Source organism: Dama dama, chromosome 18 (assembly GCF_033118175.1).
Source record: "Dama dama isolate Ldn47 chromosome 18, ASM3311817v1, whole genome shotgun sequence".
Classification (NCBI taxonomy): Eukaryota; Metazoa; Chordata; class Mammalia; order Artiodactyla; family Cervidae; genus Dama; species Dama dama.
In genome coordinates this window covers 112556382-112579831 of record NC_083698.1, presented here as the reverse complement: position 1 = coordinate 112579831, position 23450 = coordinate 112556382, and the positions used below count along the sequence as shown (strand labels likewise).

At 47.1% G+C, this 23450-nt stretch overlaps 1 protein-coding gene across 7 annotated transcripts in view; it reads right to left on the bottom strand.

Moving 5' to 3' along the window:
• UBE3C (ubiquitin protein ligase E3C) overlaps positions 1-23450 on the bottom strand; it is a 118040-nt gene that overhangs the window by 16651 nt on the left and 77939 nt on the right. For all 7 annotated transcript variants that reach the window (XM_061166232.1, XM_061166234.1, XM_061166233.1 and 4 more), the window contains exons 18-19: positions 20074-20321; positions 7239-7455 (exon numbers count right to left, since the gene is read on the bottom strand). In XM_061166232.1, coding sequence (XP_061022215.1) covers positions 7239-7455; positions 20074-20321 — 465 coding nt within the window. The remainder of the gene's footprint in view (positions 1-7238; positions 7456-20073; positions 20322-23450) is intronic.

Below are 23450 nucleotides of genomic sequence, written 5' to 3'. Positions count from 1 at the left end.
TTAATGGAACACTTACATATGCGACATTCCACCATTACCATCTATTTCAGAAGGGAAATGGGAAACACCCCATTAGCAAAGGCCTCAGACAGGTCCTTAATACAGCCCAGGGCTCAGAGCTTTCTGCCCAAGACATCCGCTAGGTGGGGCCAGGGGGCAGCAACACTGCACGCTGACATTTCCTTCTGACGGTGATCAACCCTGTCTTCAAAAACCTTTCACTTTTTGTCGCAATGGTGAATGGTATTGTTTCCTTAATTTCTCTTTCTGTTTTTTCATTGTTAGTATATAGGAATGCAAGGGATTTCTGTGTGTTAATTTTATATCCTGCAACTTTACTATATTCATTGATTAGCTCTAGTAATTTTCTGGAAGAGTCTTCAGGGTTTTCTATGTAGAGGATCATGTCATCTGCAAACAGCGGGAGTTTCACTTCTTCTTTTCCTATCTGGATGCCTTTTACTTCTTTTTCTGCTCTGATTGCTGTGGCCCAAACTTCCAACACTATGTTGAATAGTAGTGGTGAGAGTGGGCACCCTTGTCTTGTTCCTGATTTCAGGGGAAATGCTTTCAGTTTTTCACCACTGAGGGTGATGCTTGCTGTGGGTTTGTCATATATAGCTTTTATTATGTTGAGGTATGTTCCTTCTATTCCTGCTTTCTGGAGAGTTTTAATCATAATGAGTGTTGAATTTTGTCAAAGGCTTTCTCTGCATCTATTGAGATAATCATATGGTTTTTATCTTTCAATTTGTTAATGTGGTGTATTACATTGATTGATTTGCGGATATTAAAGAATCCCTGCATTCCTGGGATAAAGCCCACTTGGTCATGGTGTATGATTTTTTTAATATGTTGTTGGATTCTGTTTGCTAGAATTTTATTAAGGATTTTTGCATCTATGTTCATCAGTGATATTGGCCTGTAGTTTTCTTTCTTTGTGGCATCTTTGTCTGGTTTTGGAATTAGGGTGATGGTGGCCTCATAGAATGAGTTTGGAAGTTTACCTGCAATTTTCTGGAAGAGTTTGAGTAAGATAGGTGTTAGCTCTTCTCTAAATTTTTGGTAGAATTCAGCTGTGAAGCCATCTGGTCCTGGGCTTTTGTTTGCTGGAAGATTTTTGATTACAGTCTCGATTTCCTTGCTTGTGATGGGTCTGTTAAGATCTTCTATTTCTTCCTAGTTCAGTTCTGGAAAGTTATACTTTTCTAAGAATTTGTCCATTTCATCCAAGTTGTCCATTTTATTGGCATAGAGCTGCTGGTAGTAGTCTCTTATGATCCTTTGTATTTCAGTGTTGTCTGTTGTGATCTCTCCATTTTCATTTCTAATTTTGTTAATTTGGTTCTTCTCTCTTTGTTTCTTAATGAGTCTTGCTAATGGTTTGTCAATTTTGTTTATTTTTTCAAAAAACCAGCTTTTAGCTTTGTTGATTTTATACTTAGGAATATATCTACCTAAAGAAACAAAAGACCTATACATAGAAAACTATAAAACACTGATGAAAGAAATCAAAGAGGACACAAACAGATGGAGAAATATACCGTGTTCATGGATTGGAAGAATCAATATTGTCAAAATGGCTATTCTACCCAAAGCAATCTATAGATTCAATGCAATCCCTATCAAGCTACCAACAGTATTTTTCACAGAACTAGAACAAATAATTTCACAATTTGTATGGAAATACAAAAAAACCTCGAATAGCCAAAGTAATCTTGAGAAAGAAGAATGGAACTGGAGGAATCAACCTGCCTGACTTCAGACTCTACTACAAAGCCACAGTCCTCAAGACAGTGTGGTACTGGCACAAAGACAGAAATATAGATCAATGGAACAGAATAGAAAGCCCAGAGATAAATCCATGAATCTATGGACACCTTATCTTCGACAAAGGAGGCAAGGATATACAATGGAAAAAAGACAACCTCTTTAACAAATGGTGCTGGGAAAACTGGTCAACCACTTGTAAAAGAATGAAACTAGAACACTTTCTAACACCATACACAAAAATAAACTCAAAATGGATTAAAGATCTAAATGTAAGACCAGAAACTATAAAACTCCTAGAGGAGAACATAGGCGAAACACTCTCTGACATAAATCACAGCAAGATCCTCTATGACCCACCTCCCAGAATATTGGAAATAAAAGCAAAACTAAACAAATGGGACCTAATGAAACTTAAAAGCTTTTGCACAACAAAGGAAACTATAAGTAAGGTGAAAAGACAGCCCTCAGATTGGGAGAAAATAATAGCAAATGAAGAAACAGACAAAGGATTAATCTCAAAAATATACAAGCAACTCCTGAAGCTCAATTCCAGAAAAATAAATGACCCAATCAAAAAATGGGCCAAAGAACTAAACAGACATTTCTCCAAAGAAGACATACAGATGGCTAACAAACACTTGAAAAGATGCTCAACATCACTCATTATTAGAGAAATGCAAATCAAAACCACAATGAGGTACCATTACACGCCAGTCAGGATGGCTGCTATCCAAAAGTCTACAAGCAATAAATGCTGGAGAGGGTGTGGAGAAAAGGGAACCCTCTTACACTGTTGGTGGGAATGCAAACTAGTACAGCCACTATGGAAAACAGTGTGGAGATTTCTTAAAAAACTGGAAATAGAACTGCCATATGACCCAGCAATCCCACTTCTGGGCATACACACTGAGGAAACCAGATCTGAAAGAGACACATGCACCCCAATGTTCATCGCAGCACTGTTTATAATAGCCAGGACATGGAAGCAACCTAGATGCCTATCAGCAGATGAATGGATAAGGAAGCTGTGGTACATATACACCATGGAATATTACTCAGCTGTTAAAAAGAATTCATTTGAATCAGTTCTAATGAGATGGATGAAACTGGAGCCCCTTATACAGAGTGAAGTAAGCCAGAAAGATAAAGAACATTACAGCATACTAACACATATATATGGAATTTAGAAAGATGGTAACAATAACCCCATATGCAAAACAGAAAAAAAGACACAGAAGTACAGAACAGACTTTTTGAACTCTGTGGGAGAAGGTGAGGGTGGGATGTTTCAAAAGAACAGCATGTATATTATCTATGGTGAAACAGATCACCAGCCCAGGTGGGATGCATGAGACAAGTGCTCGGGCCTGGTGCACTGGGAAGACCTGGAGGAATCGGGTGGAGAGGGAGGTGGGAGGGGGGATCGGGATGGGGAATACGTGTAACTCTATGGCTGATTCATATCAATGTATGACAAAACCCACTGAAATGTTGTGAAGTAATTAGCCTCCAACTAATAAAAAAAAAAAAACGAAAAAAACCTTTCACTTTGCAGTGCTGAGATTTCAGCTCCATGAGAAGGAAGAAGATAAGCAACCAACGGACACCCGGCTCTGAGTCCTCACCCTGTGTCTCACAGCATCCCTGCAGCTCGCAGAGACGCCTGGACCTCAGCAGGCAGGAGGAAGCATTACTTCCTTGTCACTGGTTAGGATTCAGTCCCACCTATTTCTGAAACAGAGAACTTTACAGACGAAGAGAGATGGAAAAATAAAAAACCCACAAAGATGGTCATTTAAAAAATATCAAGAAGGTTTAGACAGGAGGATGTATGAATCTTTGTGTATGCTTTTTGCTTTGCTTTTTAGAAGACATCATGATGGTGCATAAGCTACAGAACACTTCTGAGTCTAGGGAGGAAGAAATAACAAGACACAAAACCTCTCCCATTCTCCTGAGGGGCTCTTGGTACCACATATGGCACTGTGTACTGTGTGTAACGCCCCAGTGAGACAGCACTTCACACCTGCTACGCGGGCTGTAGTTTAAGAAACAGAGGGAAAGAAAGCAGAAAATAACAAGTGTAGAAGAGCATGTGGAAAACTCAGAACCTTCGTATGACCCAACGATTCCACTTTTAGGTACACACCCAAAATAGCTGAAAACAGGGCCCTCAAAGATACTTGTATAGCAATGGCCGTGGCCTCCATGTTCCTGACAGTTACAATGGTCGGTCCATCAACAGATGGATAAACGTAACACGGCTGACAACGGCAGACTCATCAGCTTGAGAAGAAGGAACTCTGACACCTGCTGCACATCACGGTGACCCTGGAAGGCATGATGCTCAGTGAGGTAAACCACTCGCTTAAGGACAAGTACTGTCTGACTCCACTCACAGGAGGGGCCCGAGGCCGTCAGTCCTAGAGACAGAAAGCAGAAAGGTGCAAGCCAGGAGCTGTTGGAGGGTAGTTTAGTATCAGAATGTCCCACCCAGCGCACCCCCTTCTCCAACTCAAAGAAAATCTTAGTTCCAGACACTGATCTACAGAATGTAATTTGAAAGATGAACATTACAGTTGAACTCCTCTCATTAGAACTTTCATTGCTTAACCAAGTTGTAGTTTCTGTGAATTCTGGAACTGCCTGACCCAGAGATACCTGGGCTCACAGAACCAGAACCTCCGCTTCTGCTGACAGCAGACCCAGATGCCTTCTCATCTTTCCCTTTCCTGAAAGCAAAAGTGTCAGCCGCTCAGTCATGTCCGACTCTTTGGGGCCCCACAGACTGTAGCCCACCAGCCTCTTCTGTCTGTGGGATTCTCCAGGCAAGTATACTGGAGTGGCTTGCCATTTCATTCTCCAGGGGATCTTCCTGACCTAGGGATTGAACCCAGGTCTCCCGCACTGCAGATGGATTCTTTACCATCTGAGCCACAGGGAAACCCTATTCTAGTAGCTCTGCAACACACCTGTTAGGCTCTTACCCTAACAGGTATAGGCTCAGCGTTCCTGAAGGCTGAGGCCTTGAAAGGTTCTCCACAGCATCTCTACCTACTCTCCTCCACGACTGCTAAACTCCAGCCTCCCCCAAATCTGTTCACTGACCTGGTGACCCCTTATCGCCCATCACGGGCCTCCTTCAGGCAGCTCTCCGGGAGCACTCCTTCTGAGCTTCTATTGCGCTAAACAGCACAGGTCTCACGACACGGACCGTATCTGCCTCTTGTGAGGATGAGTGTGCTCTTACTAACACACACCTCCTCTGCTGAGCTCAAGGCCATTGCACAGTCACCAGTACCTCCTGAGTGATGGAGGAAGGGAGAGCAGTGTGGAGGTAAGCGAGGAAGGAGAGAAAAAACATCCAAACGGGTTCAGTGTACGTGTTCGCCAAAATCAACAGTCAGCGCTGCGCCCCGGGGGTCAGGCACTGTGGGGGCGAGCTTACAGGCAGTGCCGCCTGGACTGAACACTAGGACCTATTTAATATGCAGTTATTTTTAAGCTGGCAAAGCTGATCACTTTTGAAAGCCTGCACTAGAAATCAAGTAATAACAAAAAGTGAGAGAAGCAATTATGAAGTCTAAAGTGAATATTACTTTCACAGCTAAAATCCAGCCACGAGTTGCAAAAAAGACCATCAGTCTAATCTATCTGCGTAAGGACAACAGGAAAGATGCAGTTTCCCTGCAAAAGAGATGCGTTTGTCTGGAACCAAGTGTGAAGGAGAAAAACACAGCTGGTTACTTTCCAAGAGTTAGAATTCTTTTAATCTGACTGAAAATATATTACAAGTATATACATACTAAGATAATTTTAGAATTCCAAATAGACACTACGTCACAATTACTCTTAAAGATTTGATTTTTATTCTGTCATTTCTCCTGGTATGTTATTGCATAGTTAAATTCATCAGAATCCATCCTCATCAGAATGCTGACTGAAACTATAATGTAGTTACGTTTTATGTACACAGTTCGCTTCACCTCTCTCTAAATAAAGTGTTAATATTAAATGGAAGAATGCAGAAAACATTTCTGAAAATGAGAATACCAGTGATGGAGTATAACAAATAGGAAAAGAGAAACTGATACTGAGAAAATGCTAAATGAGATTATTTTAATCAGGGAGAAAAAATTATGTTTTATGCTACAGTTAGTCGAATTTGCTCTGTAGTCTTAAATTTGAAGTGAATTAACGCTTCTCCTCCAGAGTCACTTGTTATCTTCCTTATTCTCTCCGGAATTAACTGCATATTGCACAGGGAAGCAAGAGGCACTTAAAACAACTAGAAACAAAGTGATCCAATGAGGATTATCATACAAGCTGGTTACTTCAAAAATCCAACAAGATATTAACAAACAATCTGATTTGCCTGTATGCACTTTAAGAAGTTCTGCAAATCATGGGAACATCTGAACGCCTGCTCTAGTAGACAGAACGGCATGACAGGCCCCTCTGTCCCGCCCTCACCTTCTGCAAACATCTCCACACGGTCAACCTAGGCCCCCTGTGCCTGTACCCACTGGCCCTGTTCTCACGGGACTAGAATAGTTCAGTATGTATGTAGTGCATGAATGTACATGGCAGTATTATTCATAAGAGCCAAAAAAGTGGAAATAACTCAGACGTCCATCAGCTGGTAAAGAAAATATGGTCTATCCATACACCATTTCTGGACATCACTAGGCCGAAAAAGGGAGGGAAGTGCCAGCACTTGTAGCCCCCAGTAAGTGAAGTGCCACAGGCCACACGCCCTGAGATTCCAGGTGTGAAAACTGTCCAGAGGACAGGGCCCAGGGACGGGAGGGGCAGGGTGTGGCAGAACCAGGGGCAAGTGTGACCTGCTAACAGGCACGCAGTCTCCTCCATATGGCCAAAGTGTCCTAAAATTTGGATGTTGGGGCTGGCTGCACTAACCCTCATGCACATGGTTCAGGGTGGAATTTATGGCACCTAGATCATACCTCCGTAAAGCAGCTGTTCCAAAACTTAGTTTGAATCTCTAGTACATTTCTTTTTAAGGATAAAAATAGCGAGAGCACCCAGATGGACAGGTTTAGCAGCTGAGGGCCACTCTGCAGGGTGAGGAGCCAAGAAGCACCACCGAGCCCCAGGCTCCAGAAACGAGGCAGAAAGGCAGGGTGCCTTGCAGCCACACGCAGAACGGGGAGGTGAGGCGGCACTCGGCCGGCTCCCTGAGTCCTGGCTCTCTGTCCTGTGATTCTCTAACTGAGATGTACACAAGCTCCCACAGCATGAAGCCCTTGTGTGCACGCAGAAGGGCATGCCCAGGGGTGACGGCTCCACCTGCCTGCGCCTCTCCGAGGTCGTGCGAGCATGCGCACGCAGCAGGACACGGGCGGGTGCGGGAGCCCCCAGCCCCACTTGCCTGCGCCTCGCCGAGGTCGTGCCAGCGTGCGCACGCAGCAGGACACGGACGGGTGCGGGAGCCTCAGTGCCACTTGCCTGTGCCTCGCCGAGGTCGTTGTTCACCACCGTGAAGTTCAGCCCCAGCTCCTCCACGTCGCCCTCGTAGCTCTTGAGGAAAAGCAGGTTTCTGTACACCTCGGGGTCTAGGGAGGCCAGGTGGTGGATGTCCACATCCGCGCTGGTCCCCAGCAGCTTGGACAGGAAGAAGCTGGCGAAGGGCAGCTCCACCAGCATGTTCTCATAGAGAGCCTTTGAACGAAGCAGGGACCACCGGTTAGCATTTCACAGGGCCGCCTCTCATCTTTCCTACAAGTAAGAGACGGTATGTTCAGCCTGGTCCCCACAGACCCTGAGACAGCAGACCCCTCTGCCCCAGGCGGACGAGGATGACAAGCTTCACCATGTGCCCGCCCGCGGTGCAGGCGTTCATACACACAGCGCGCAGAGCGCCCTACAGCAGACGGCGGAGGACCTGAGGGCCCAAGTGTGGCGGCCACCTTTAAGGGCCACCTCCTCACGTGACAAGACCCTGCCAAGCCTCTCTGTGAAGCTCTGCAGGTGGATCAGTCTCCCGGGGCTGCTGTGATAAGCGCACTGACCAGTGGCTTCAAACAACAGTCTGGAAAGGTCTGAACCCAGGTGTAACCAGCAGGTCACGCTCTCTGGGAAGGTCCTGCCAGCTGCAGGGCTGCCGGCTCCCCAGCCTCTGCGGGGCTGCTCCCCGTCAATCTGCTCTGTGCCGCCACCCTGCCCTCCTGCCTCTGATGCAGACGCCAGTCACTGGATCCTGGGACTCACTCCACCCAGCATGACCTCCGCTGAGCTTGCTTACATATGCAAAGACGTCTTTCCAAATAAGGTCACTCACAGGGACAGGGCTTCCCTGGTGGCTCAGCAGTAAAGAGTCTGCCTGCGATGCAGGAGACCCGGGTTCAATCCCTGGGCTGGGAAGATCCCCAGGAGAAGGTAACAGTTGCCACTCCAGTATTCTTACCAGAAGAATTCCACGGACAGAGAAGCCAGGCGGGCTATACAGTCCATGGAGTCACAGAGAGTGACTAAGCGACTATCACTTTCACTTTCTCTCACAGGTACAGGACAATAGGACTCAGAGCGAATCTTCCTGGGGTCGCAGTTCTGCCCATAGTGGCAGGCGGGCCGGCGCCTGGGTGGCCGCCCCTCCCCTCTGGGTGGAGCCAAAGCGCGAGGGAGTGGGCACTATGTGCCAGAGTCGGGTTTCGTGTACTTGCCGATGTCAAGGAAGATGATTCTTCTTTAGCTTTTTTTTCAACCATCAAACGGGGAGAAGGCAGCATTCTTAGCTCAGTGACCACAGCCGCTCTTCCCGCAGAGAGGTCGCCCTCCTGGCCACACCCATGCCCGCCGAATGCTAAGCCCAGGGCTCAAGAGTCGGACGTGTGACGTCACTTCCACCCTGCCCCCCCCCCCCCCGACATGTGGGCAGCCTTGTGCCACAGCCCACCCGGGAGGGGCCCTTCCATGCGCACGCGGCCAGCACTGCTGCACCCCTGGACAACCATCTCACACGCGGGGCAGTCTACAATCATGACCCTTAAATGCACCAACCTTACACACTCACGTTAGGCTCAGATACCCTCTGAAACCCACATTAACTCTCACGCACTGATGTGACTGGAGCAGACTACAAAACACCCATGGAATGTCCCCCAGAAGAGAAAGTCCTCCCAGAGGCTAACATCCTCCCAGAGGCAAACGTCCAGAGGGCACTGCGTGGGCTCCCGGACACTACCTCCCCGAAGGCGGGCACCACACTTGGAGTTCAGGCTCACCCGCTCCCCCTCCAGCTATGTCCCTGCACTTCTCTTTCTGATTTGAAGACTGATGATTACTCAATTAGTTCTGAAAAGAAGGCAAAAAAGGCTTTCTTAATGAGAGAATGAGTAATAAAATGGCAACTGGCACTTAGGTCTCTCCTGATGATGTAAAGAAGGGCTGTTTTGAGAAGCCAGGCTTTGCCTCAAGTTAAGAATGGCCAATACTATTAACCTGGCCCACTTAGGAACCCCATTACTTCTAATGAATGATGCCGTCAAAGCTAAGGAGCATTCTGCAGAGACGACAAGACTGATCCCAGGTGTCAAGAAAAGCCTCATTTGTACGGTGGTCTGTGAGTAAACTCAGAGAGTAAATCATCGGGTGTGTTGAGTATGGAAGGTCATTGTTTGCCATTCCTGCATTAGTAACAATAAACTTGTGAAGTCCACTCAATCCATCAGAGCTACCTGAATTTTAAACAGAAACTCCACTGTGACTCATAAAATGTAAATGCACAGGTATAATTTTTTACACGAGGCAGGTTTAAACCTTTAGAGCATTTAATATACAAGCACTAATAAATGATAGCACTAAAAACTGTGACTGCATCAGCTAAATGGATTATAAATTAAATTTCCATAATGTATGCAACTGAGATACAAATGTAAGCATAAATCAAGGTATTTCCTAAACACAGGTTAATTATACAACTTCAAAAACTGCCAATTTTTTATGCAAAATAATCCACTTAGCATTTTTCATATTGGCCTCAATCCTCAGTCCACTGCACACTTGTTCCTAGAAGCGTATCAATAACTGCTTGTCATGAAAACATAGCAATAGGTATATGGAGAAAACCTGTACCGTATTTTTCAACTGTCTGTCTTTTATGAGTGTTTATAGCTAGAAATTGTGCCAAAATGATCTGAAATAAAAAGGATTAATTATGGTAGAAGCCTTTTAATATAAGTGAGTGCAGTCACCATGCAATTAATGCAAACTGTGGCCCTGCCTGGACGGGCGGTGTGAGCTGCATCTCAGGCTGGTTCTGTTTGCTGCCAAATAACTTCAGTAATTTACTACATTAAGAATCAATAAAAAAAATAATGCTTTTCAAATGCATCTCTATCAATCTTCAGGTAGTTCTAAAGTGAACATTTATAACTTAATCTAAAAACTATATCAGCGATGTCCTGTTTCAAGGCCACTCTAATTGAACAAGGAGATAATAATTTTAATTATTTTAGATCAAGCTAACCTTGGAGTCTACAAAATTAAAGATATGTAAAATAAGGATGTAAGCTGATACTAATATGCTATTTAATTTAGCAGTTGTGTCTCAGAAGAAATAATGGCGAGCTGAAAGCCGTGCTCTCTGACTGGGCTACTGCGGACTCTCAGGATGAGGCTCCTGCAGGGCAGGGGGTGCTCCTGGCTGTGAGCAAGCGCACCGCAAACACACTGATGGTGCCCAGTCACTGAGCGCAGACAGTGAGTGCCCGCTGTGTGTGGGGGCCTCTATTGGCAGGATGGAATTCTGCATTCACAGACTGGTTTGCAAAAAACCATTTATTCTCTTTTGAGACATTTCAGGTTGTCAAAATTACACACATGGAGATTCGCTTCAAATCCTAACTGCTTACTCCTTTAGCTCTGTCCACATGGCTGCCTGACGCTCAGTGAGGAGGGCGTGCGATGTGTTGGGTCTTCCCTGCCCCCTCACCACCTAGGAGGACAAGGCGTCCCACCAGCCCTGGAAGCCACGGAGAGACTTACTCAGTCATTGCAACTGGTAATCTGCACCGAGGGTTTGACAGCTTTATTTCTGAAAAACAGCCCGTTCACTTCTGAAAACCTCTGAGGATGCTGGGTGGGTGGGAGACGAGAGGTCACGCCTCCAAGCCGGTTCTCTCACTGGGCATCAGGAAACCCACCTGGGTGCACAGCCACTGCCCAGCAAGTGCCCACTCCCGGCCGCTCCTCCTGGCTCAGGCTCCTCCAAGGCTGCTCTGCCCACCAGGTGATGGAAAAGTCACGTCCCATTTCCACTCGCGAGAAGTCAGTACTGGTGTACTCACACAGCTGTGTGGCCGTCACCCTCCAACTGAGTTTTGAACATTTCACCCACCGCCCCTGCCCCCACCAGCAGAAAACGTGAGCTCTGGGCTGTCGCTTCCCCACCTCCTGCACCCCCAGCCCAGAACTCTTGGGAGGCCTTTTCTGTAGCCACACGCACCTCTGGGTGAGCCACCCAGCCCCGGGGCACCTCTGACGCTGCTCTGCCTGAGTTCCTGCTGCCTGTGGCCCCCCACACCAGCAGAGGCCAGGAGGCCTGCTGACCTCATCTCTCTGACCCCGGCGGTGGAACCAGGAGACCCTGCCTGGTCTGTCTCGCTCACGGAGGAGCTCAGCAGCCCCCTGCCGCCTCCCAGAGAAGTTACCCCGATTCGAGGAACAGCAGCAGCAATACACGTCTTCACCTGGCTCGCTTTTCACAATGACTATTCGTTTATCTTTAAAATGTATTTATTTGGCTGTGCTGGGTCTTTGCTGTGGCACGTGGGGTCTAGTTTCCTGATCAGGGATCGAACCCAGGCCCCCTGCATTGGGAACAGGGAGTCTTAACACACTGGACCACCAGGAAGTCCCAAAAGCGACTATTGAAATGTGTAGAAGGATTTAAATGGGCTGATTTTATTTATTTTTTAGATAATTACTGTCCTTATTGCACAAATAAAGCCCAAGGAAAGACATGCAGTACACTTTAAGCAGCGCCAGCAGAAGTTGGTGCTCGTAATTTTCCCGGTGAGAATCTAGCATGACTTAGAAAAAGAAAAACAGCCCTAGTGTAACACTGACCCATGTTAAACTAGTGTGTGGGAGGGCTTAAAAGTGTGAGAAGGAAGTCCACACACTGGAACCACTCAGCCTGTGCTCCGGAGCCAGGACACTACTGACGCCCTAGAGCCTGTCCACAACCAGAGAAGCCACTGCAGGGAGAAGCCCACACACCGCAGCCAGAGGGAGCCCCCCGCCCGTCCCAACTGGGGAAGTCCTTGCAGACCAGCACAGCCAAAAAAAGTATTTTTTTTTTAAATAAAAGTTTTTAAAATGTGACAAGGGATTTCTCAAATGGAAAGCAAAATCCACTTATGCAGGGGCAGAAAGAATTCTGGTGAATATCTCAGAATAGCTAAAACTTCAATAATACTTTTAGGTACTGAAATCAACTTAATTCTGGCATACACTGGCCATTTTTACTGTACAATAAGACCATTTTAACTTCATGTTTAATTTTGAAGAAACAAACTTGCATAGAAAACTATGACCTAAACTAGGAAGAGAGATAATCTCCAGATTTGGGAACACGTTGCTTTTAATGGAAAAGAATATAAATTGTGAGTCGAATGCTATAAAAGCAGTACAGTTCTCCGAAGGGATAGGGTCAAATAAGTAATCACTTTTAAATTATAAGTTTTACACATTTGTTAATTATGATCTTTGATTTTTCTGTTTCTCTAAAAAGTTGAATGTCAACAATAGGAAACGCATGGTGAATCATCCCTGTGGTTAATTAACTGGGAGATTCAGAGAAAGCCTGCTTCTCAAATCCGCTGACCTCTAAATAAAAAGAGTCTTAACATTAGAGAGTCTCAACATGCAAGTCTTGATTGGAAGACTTGTGCTTAGCACAGAATGATCAACTATTTGCTGAATGATATGTTTTAAGAAACCTAAGGGAAAGATACATTAACTTCAGAGCTCAATCAGATGAAGCAGCTCAACTATGCTGACCCTTATTGAGTTGAAGAGTTCTAAACAAGATGTTATAAAACAGAAGCTTTGTCATTTAAGGACCAAAGTAACATAAATGCTAGTAAGTATTCACCTCAGCCGACAGTTTCAAAGCGTCAGCAAATTCAGTGAGCATTCTATAAAAGGATTCTAATGAAAACAAAAATAAATTTTCCCAACTCTCAAAAATCTCAGGATAAACTGTTAACTGCCAATACTACACTCTATGATTCATTAAGTGTAGACTGAATTCCACTCAAATACAAACTTATAAACTATGTTGAAGTTTTACCATCTGTTAATTAAAAATTTGAAATATATGACCAAGATATCATCAAACAACCTGATTTATAGGCATTCTGTTCCAATAATATCAATATTCCAAAGCAAGGAAAAAAAAATTTCCAAGTAGAATACAAATATGATAAAAGATTTCCTCCAATAAATATTCTGAACTTAATTGGCTTAAATGGACATAGGTGCTTCTATCTGTTTAAAAAAGTTCAAGATGACATTACCACATCCTTGAACTGTTTATTTATTCCCTGTCCAGAGTCTGATTTACAGGCGATAAAATGCAATCACAACCCACACCAGAGCAGGAATCATCTGCTAATGGAACTTTTAGCGAGAAGTGACCAGTGACATGAGGTAATTCTTCCTATGCAGGAGTGCTCCTGAGGACCTTACTGCACTTCATCACAGTAAACAATCACTAACATATGCATTAAAGAAAATTTAAATACATTATGACCCAATAAATATCATAATCAATCAATAGACAATTTTCTTCTCTTAAAGATTTAATGTTCAGATACCACACTATTAGTTCTATACTATTACACTCACTTAGATCTGGACAATTTTTAACATGTTGGTACAAATTTAACCATTTATAGTCAGATATGTTTTAGAAACTAGTGCTCCCTTAGCAGTTCCCTTGCAGAAAATTATACAAGTAAAATCTATAAAATGAGGAACTAAATTAAGTACCATTCTCAAACAACTATAGTTTTGTTCTTGCTTTTGTCTAAACTTTATTATTTCAACATCTTTATTAAGACAGAATTTATACACACTTCATCTTTAGGACCTGAATCTGGTTTACAGAGCTGATACATTCGGAACATAGGAGTAAGAGGCTCTGCTCCTGTTTGGATCTGCAGCTTCACAGCAGATGTGTCCTCAGGGCGGCTCCCACACAAGTAGCACCACTATGCCCGTGCGCGCGCATGAGCAGCGTCACTATGCACACACACACGTGTGAGCAGCGTTACTATGCAGACACACACACGTGTGAGCAGCGTCACTATGCAGACACACACACACACGAGCAGCGTCACTATGCAGACACACACACACGTGAGCAACATCACTATGCAGACACACACACGTGAGAAGCGTCACTATGCAGATACACACACACGCATGAGCAACATCACTGCAGATACACACACGTGAGCAGCATCACTATGCAGACACACACACGTGAGCAGCGTCACTATGCAGACACACACACACACGAGCAGCGGCACTATGCAGACACACACACACACGTGAGCAGCGTCACTATGCAGACACATACACACGTGAGCAGCGTCACTGTGCAGACATACACACACACGTGAGCAGCATCACTATGCAGAGACACACACACACACACGTGAGCAGCATCACTATACAGACACACACGCGAGCAGCGTCACTATGCAGACACACACATGTGAGCAGCGTCACTGTGCAGACACAGACACACACGTGAGCAGTGTCACTATGCAGACACACACGTGAGCAGCGTCACTATGCAGACACACACACATGTGAGCAGCGTCACTGTGCAGACACAGACACACACGTGAGCAGTGTCACTGTGCAGACACACACACGCGTGAGCAGCATCACTGCACACACACACACACGAGAAGCGTCACTATGCACACACACGTGAGCAGCGTCACTATGCAGACACACACACACGTGAGTAGCATCACTATGCAGACACAGACACACACATGTGAGCAGCGTCACTATGCAGACACACACACACATGTGAGCAGCATCACTATGCAGACACAGACACACACACACGTGAGCAGCGTCACTATGCAGACACACACACACATGTGAGCAGCGTCACTATGCAGACACACACATGTGAGCAGCGTCACTGTGCAGACACAGACACACACGTGAGCAGTGTCACTGTGCAGACACACATACACGTGAGCAGCGTCACTATGCACACACACATGTGAGCAGCGTCACTATGCAGACACACACACACATGAGCAGCGTCACTATGCAGACACACACACACACGTGAGCAGCGTCACTATGCAGACACAGACACACACACACGTGAGCAGCGTCACTATGCAGACACACACACACGTGAGCAGCGTCACTATGCAGACACACACATGTGAGCAGCGTCACTGTGCAGACACAGACACACACGTGAGCAGCGTCACTATGCAGACACACACATGTGAGCAGCGTCACTGTGCAGACACAGACACACACGTGAGCAGCATCACTATGCAGACACACACACACATGTGAGCAGCGTCACTATGCAGACACACACACACGCGCGTGAGCAGCATCACTATGCAGACACAGACACACACACACGTGAGCAGCGTCACTATGCAGACACACACACACACGTGAGCAGTGTCACTATGCAGACACAGACACACACACACGTGAGCAGCGTCACTGCAGACACAGACACACACACACGTGAGCAGCGTCACTATGCAGACACAGACACACACACACGTGAGCAGCATCACTATGCAGCCACAGAGAGCGGTCGAGTGTTGGACCTCAAAGCTCCAGCCAGCCAGGACCGCCTGCTGATCAAGACGGGACAAGTCTCACATTCAGGAAGGAAAAGCACACAGAACTGTAGTAAGACTTAATTCATGCACATGAAATCACTCTGCTGTCTGGCGTTGCATGGTATGAGAACCACAGCATTTAGGGCGCTTTTCAGGTTAGCCTAGCAAAATCAAGGCTCATCTTCATAGAAACAATGACAGCACATCACTTCAGATTTTTGGGCAATGAGTTATGAAACCATCCCTGGGAGGGAGCTGAGGCAGGGTGGAGAGGGGCCGTGGACAGGAGAGGTGGTCTGCGCGCTGATCCCAGGACCACGCATGGCTCCAGGCGGGAGCAATACACTGTGCCTTAAATGAACTATGATAGGAAAGTGATCTGTCTGAAACTCACGCTAAGGAACCTAAACATCAGGTCACTGCCTGAAACCTGCCACTGAAATGGGTGAGCCTGAGGAAAACTTCCTGTCCAAATGGTCAAGTGGAAGCCCATCACTAACGCTGAAGAACACTTAATGTTGGTTATTAAAACAGCAACGTTCGGAATCTGAACAAATAAATCATAACCGGGCCTGTAATGATGCATCTCAAAGAGATGTGACTAAGGGGCACGGTTTTATATACTAGGACTCAGTCTCTGCTTCGGTAGGTCTGGGGCTCCACCACCTCTGTCGTCAGCATGCACACACAATCACAGCAGGGTCACACTGGCGGAAGGCTGGACACAGAGAGGAACGGAACAGAGTAGAAACAAACCCTCACAGGCGTGGTCAACTGACTGTCAGCAAGAGTGCCAGGACGGTCAGACATCCACACGCAACAGAACACGCAAACAATGTCCACACAAAACCTTGTACATGAATATTCACAGCAGAATTACTCATAAGAGCCAAGAGTGGAAACAACCTGAACCTCCATGAAATAATGAACTGATAAACTGGTATTTCCTCACACAAGGACATACTACTCAGACAAGAAAGGAATGAAGCACTGATAATCTGCTACCATGTGGAGGAACCCTGAAAACATTACGCCAAGGCAAATAAGCCAGTCCTCAATGGCCACGTGTCGTGTGATTCCGTTCACATGAAAAGTCTAGAACAGGCAAACCGCAGAGACAAAAAGTAGGTTAGTGGTGGCCCAGGACTGGTAGGACTGGAGCAGAAGGAGAATAATTGTTAATGAACACGAGGTTTCCTTTTTCACTATGTTGTTCTGAAATCTTAGTGGTGATGGCTGCACAGCTCAGTGAACATACTAGAAATCACTGAATTGTACTCCTTAAAAAGGCAGAATTTCATGGAATGTGAACTGTACTTCAAAAACAGTTACTTCAAACAAGTCACAAGAGCATGGTCTGCTCTGCAGGCCCTGATTTTTAATTAGGGTGCTTCTCAAACGGGCCACTCCGTCCACGGAGCTCCAGGGGGAGAGCGGAGGTCTGCTGAAGACAACATGGACCGCATGGAACAGACCACAGATGCGCTCCACACAGGAATTTAATGATAAAGTTGAAATTTACTATAGTTCTGACTAACTTTTATAGAAAATTATATCGCAACACTAGTCTCTAAATTACTTAAGGATGACAGAGCTACTGGGTCACCACCCCTGGACACGGATCCTCGCACAGGGCTCCCGCTTGGTCTGTCCCCCAGGCTGTGTGTCCTGCCGCCAGGAGAACCGTGCCCTCCCTGCGCCCACCTCCCTAACCCCACAGCTGCCTTGCACGCACCGCTCAGCCTCCTCCGGGCTACACTCTCCTCCGGACGGAGACCCCTCCTCCGTGGCCTTCCCTGCTGTGACGCCCCAGTGGCCCCGCCCCTCACCTCCTCTAACAGCACAGCGCCTGGCCCCACCCCAGGCCTGCTCTGCGCCACTATGCCGGAAAGACCCCACGGGGCAGAGCCTGTCCCAGCCCAGGGCAGCCCACCGCTCATCCCCGGAGGGCGCAGCTTCTGCTCCTCAGCTCTCTGCAGCGTCTCCCAGGATCCCAAACCACCACCCCCCCATCTGGTTCTGCATCCACGGTCACTTCACCAAAGACGGCCACCCCACCTGGGAACACCAATCCACCCACCCACCCACCCACCCATCGTTCTTCCCCAGAACCTCTCTCATCCCCTGGGGGCCAGGCCTGCTGAGAGGCCGACATGATCGACCTTAACTCTCCCACCCCCTCCCCCGTAAGCACCTGAAGAACTCATTTCTATCATGCTGCCCCCTAAAAACATCACCCAGAACAACCTTCAGGTCCACGACTGAGGGACGGTTACATTACGTGGTTGTCACAGGACCGAGGACCACTCGGCAATAACAGGAACACAGTACTGACACATCACAACCTGAACGGCCCTTGAAAATGGGGAAAAGGAGCCAATCATAGAGGCATACACTTCACAGGACACGTGCAGAAGAACACCAACAGGAGACAAATGGTACACTTATTGAGAGCAGAAAAAGGACAGAAAGTCGACCGGCGTCTGCCTAGATTTTCTTTGGGGGGAAGGGGGAGGAGTTAATACAGGTGATGAAAATGTCCTAAACTCGTGATGGCCGTGCAACTCTGTGAATGCACTGAAGCTGCTCATATGTGCTTTTCAACTGGGTGAGCTGCATGGCTGGCAAATTCTATCTCAATAAAAAAACATGACAAGTGAAAAAAAAAACCACCCGGGACACAAAAGTGTGCTCACGAATCCAGTATCGCTTTTCCATCCTCACACACGTCTCCAGGAACCCGGGCACCAGCGCCAGGGCTGGGTTTTCTGTTCTCAGCAGACCTGACCTCACACACGTCTCTAGGAACCCGGGCACCAGGGCCAGGGCTGGGCTGCTGTCCCCGCCTCTGGAGACCGCTGTCCTCAGGCTTCCACGGGGCCTCCCTAAAACCAGCACACCTGTCACCTCAGCACTTGCTGAGGACAGAGACTGCACAGCCAGGGCACAGGGAGACAGCTTCCCGCCACGGAGACACTGGCCTTTGTATCTGGGCTGCCGGCTGCCCCCACTGCACAGCTGATGGACCGGTGAGGGAATGGGCCCCAGAGCACAGACCCCAGGGAAACTGCCCACCTGCTCCCACCACGGGGAAAGCAGCCAGTTCAGCCAGATCGCAGGAGAGCCTTGTTAGTTTCTTAAACAATGAAACAGGGGGTAGGCTTGGTCAGGGGCTATAGTCTGCTGCCCTGAGTTTCAGAGTTGCCTCTGGTCACTCCTTTGACCTTCAGAAGATGAACTGATTCCTGTCCCTGTGTTACAATCCAGTCCGTCTCTAAAAAGGTGGTGGACAGCGATTAAACATCAGGCATTCCTCTCTACTATCTCAGACAGGAGAAATAAAAGAACCACACAGAAACTGCACATCTGTGGGCTAGGCCTGGCACATCTGCGGGCTACGCCGCGGTCTGATTTCCCCCAACCCCACCACGTGACAGTGCTGGGAGATGCGGCCGCTGGTGCTTAGGTCACGAGGGTGCGGCTCTCATGAACACTGTTAGTGCCCTTACAGAGAAGCCCCACGGGGCTCCCTGGGCCCTAGCACCATGTGAGGACACAGGCTCCGGTTATGGCCCAGGATGGGGGCTGCACCAAACAGGACGCATGGTGCCCTGACCCAGAGGCCGGCCCTGGGCTGTGAGAAGTCAATCTGTGTGGGGTATAAGCTGCCCGGATTGTGGCACCCTGCTGTAGCAGCCTGGACAGACTGAGGCCAGGGCTGGGCAAGTTCAGTGATAATGACTGTCCTGCTCCCGACTTCAATGGGAACGTGTGCTTTCAAAGTTGCATCGCTAAACAGGAAGCCTCCACCAGGTTATACAATTAAATTTCTCTTTCATCTACAACAAAGGGTAAGTAAGCTATGTTTGCCAAGACGTGCACACCATTACATTCTGGTTACTGCAGCATTACTGCAGTATCCTTAAGGGGCCAAATGTCAAAAGAAACGGCATATAACATAAACATTTAACTTACGCTGAATAACTACGGCCTTCTGTCTCACAGCACTTTGAACACTTCATAGAACTTTAGAAGAATCACTTTTAATGCTAGTTATCAACAAGAGCAACTGTGAAAAGACTTAAAAGTATCTACACTACCTATGCAAGCAGGTAATTACGGTGCATAACTGTGTTCTCTGTTTTCTACACACATAAATTTTTTTTTTTAATTTTTCGCTGCTGCCACTGTAGCTGCCCGGGTTAACCTCCTCCTCCTCCGGCCCCCCTCCCCTTCTCCTACACGAATAATTTTTAATGTATGTATGCATGTAATGTGGTTATAAAAGAAAACACTATGCAAGGTTCATCAAAATTACGTAAGCCATTCTGAATAAAGATCCTCAAGGAAACAGACAGTAACCACACAGAAACACACAAAGTCAGCACCCCACAGTCAGAGACCCACATTCACGTCGAGTTTACATTACCTTTCCAAGCATCCTGCCCAGGAAGTAGTAATGTCTGGCAAAGGCATCGCCCACAAGCATCTGAGCGGCTGGGTTGGGGTACAGAAGCCCTTCATTAGTGGTCTTAAAGAACCCCTGGTTGGGGTTAAACCCTGACTTCAGTAGTTCATTTAGAAACTCTCTGAAAATACCACCACCGTCAATGCCGGCTTCATCCAGGCCGTGCGCATTCAGTAAGTGCACACGGATCCGCTTTTTCAAGTCAGGCTCTGTTAAAAAAGGGGGGTGGGGCGAGGAGAAAATATCTTTTTAAAAAGCAATAAAATAAGTTGGTATTACAGGAAGTTAGGGAAGGGGAGCAAGAATATTAAATTTTAACGCAAGGCTTAAAAAAAACCAACAACATTGAGACAATGAGCTAGGCTGACCAGGGCTTCCCTCGGACTCCTCCACTCTGACCAAGAGAGGAGCGGGCAGGGGCAGGACAGGGTGCTCAGGAGAATATATGAAACCCCCCCCCCCCCCCACCCACAGTAACAGACTCAAACACTAGGAGGGGAGCCGGCAGAGTTAGGACCTAAGGATAACACGGGAACAGAAAGTCACCGAGGAAGGCAAAGAGACAGACAAAGAAGCCACTGAAGTTAGCATCACACAGACATTCTGAAAGAAGTGGGTGACAGAGTCAGAACGCCAGAAGCTACACAAAACAATATTTGGCTGAAAAACGGGCAAAATTTTTGGTTATATAATGTGCCACAAGATTCAATTTTTTAAAAAAGCTGCAAAGCTGAAGTCTGTCTGACATGTGAGACACACGTGTACACAGTCCTCGTAAGGACAGCTCGCAGAAGTAGGAACACCAGGCCCCACACTCACTTGCAACGAATGCAACCGTTTTCAGTATGGGCTTCAAGACATGGGCCATGAAAGACAACTCCACAAGTCAGAAAGGTCCCGCCCGGCTTAACCCCTGAGGAGGCAGGTCTGACCGTGTAACTGACGCTTCCTGCATCGTTTCCCGCTGGTGTCCCCCAGGCGGCACTGACGGGGTGGGCGCGGAAGCCCGGCTGCAGGTCTGCGCCACGGCCACCTCTCAGGCAGCGTGCAGTTGCTCACACGCGTCCGACCCAAGGCCTCTCAGGGCACCCGGGGACCTCCAGGAGAGAGCCTGGAAAGGGGTTTCGCCAGCACAGGGTCCACTGAACCCCAACAGCGCGATGCGCAAGTGTCAGCGTCAAGGCCCCAGGACCTGGGTGTGAGTCTGTGCCCCTGACCGCGCCTGCGTGAGGGCCGCCGGCCCCACCAGGCGGGACGAGCGCTGCGCCTGCACCTAGCCAGGGGGCTGCGTCCTCTCACGTCCTCTCGTGCCCCCTAAGGAGCAGCCACCTCTGAGTCCCACCCTGGGCAGGAGCCCCCGCCAGGGACCACACACACAGTAACCACTCCAAAGCTCCAACAGTCTCCAGTAAGAACAGCCCATTCTCTTGTGACGAAACCAAGGACAGGGACGGTGAATTATTTATCCAAGGACGTGGAGTAAACAGTGTCAAGGGCAGGGCTGTAATTTAACACACACTATTTAAAATCTAACTTTACTCAAATGAAGAACTTTTCACTGATGACTGAATTCCACAGACATGCTATTTGCATCTATTTTGAGCAATACAATTACCAAACACATTCATTCTCAGAGAGAATTCTAAGCAGGTAACTATGGATGCAACACAACCTTTACATCTATCCTCTCAATACTCAGCTTTAAGGATGAACTATAAGCATTCATCATATACAATATTTCTTGAACTGAATGTCAACAGCTAACAGCATTAGATTTTGAAAGTTCTAAGTGTAAATAAACGTTTTGTAACTGGGAAACGCTCAACCAAGGTACACACATTAACTGCTGGCTCAAATCTTGGCAATGACATTCCAGGTGGGGGAGGAGGGGTCTATCTCAGAGACTCCACAGAAGCCACCTCGCAGTTCTGGCTAGAACTAAGGGTCTGTGGCTCCCCGAAGCTCACTTCTGTTAACAACAAGACACAACAACACAATATTTACAGAATCAAATCTGGTCTTCTTGCCACTTCTTGATTCAAAAGACAAATTAAAAGCACCCACGTATGGAGTAAGACGGGGGGGGGGGCCCTTATAAATTGACCCTTGAACAATTCAGGAGTCAGGGGTCCACACAGTTGAGAATCTGCGTGTAACTTTTGCCTCTCTTACTGATTAACACAAACAGTCAATCAGCACGTTTCATATAGTATACGAGTTACATACTGTACTCTTACAAGGAAGTAAGCAAGGAAAAGGAAAAATGTTATTACAAAAGTCAAAAGCAAGAGAGAATACATTCACAGTACTGTACTTATTTACTGCCACCTCAAGTGTATACCATCTGCTTTCAAGAACAACCAGCGGGCTGTTAGTACCCACGACAACACGGTCTTATACGACACACAACACGGAAGATGCTGTATGTCTCACTAACACCTGATACCAAACATGGAAAAACATGAAGGAGTGTCAGTTGCTCAGTCGTGTCCAGCTCCTTGCGACCCTATGGGCTGTAATGTCCTAGGCTCCTCGTCCATGGAATTCTCCAGGCAAGTACTAGAGTGGGTTGCCCTCCTCCAGGGGATCGTCCTGACCCAGGCATCAAACCCTGGGTAAAAAAAACCACTGCAGGCAGATTCTTTATCATCTGAGCCACCAGGGAAGAGCAAATTCTAGGAGATACTAAGGGACAGGGAAGCCTGGCGTGCTGCAGTCCATGGGGTCACAAAGAGTCAGACACAACTTAGTGACTGAACAACAATGTGGAAAAGAAATTCCTATTTGTTTAGGGGTATAATGACTCAGGCACTGCTGATGAAGCATCAGGAATACGCTACACAGCAGTCTAGCCTGTACACGAAGGAACGAATGCCGAGAATGTTTACAGTGCGCACTGCTACAGTCCTGTTCGTCATTCAGGGCTGGTACCACTGTTCCATGTTTCAAACATCCCTTACCTGTGATGATAAGGTGATTAGCAGTTTCCTCAATCATGAGAGAGAGAGGTATAGTGTTTGGTAATATAACTCTCTGAAGGCCAAGTCATAAAACAGGAAGAAAGCTAACACGGTATTAATATTATGGTCAGCATCACTCACTCCATGCTTCTGAAAGCACAGGCTGTCCACTTCCCTCCAAGTCCTGCTCACGATGGTCTGCAGGAAGAATACTCGGGTGACGAGGAGGAGGGCGATGAAGACACTGAAGTCTATGTGTCTTCACAGACAAAGACACCGGGTTTTCACAGGAAGACCTCACATTCACAGCAGCGAACGTGTTACTGGGTGGCGTGACGATTCTTCACCATGAAGTGGAGGTGGGTCATTACAGAAGCC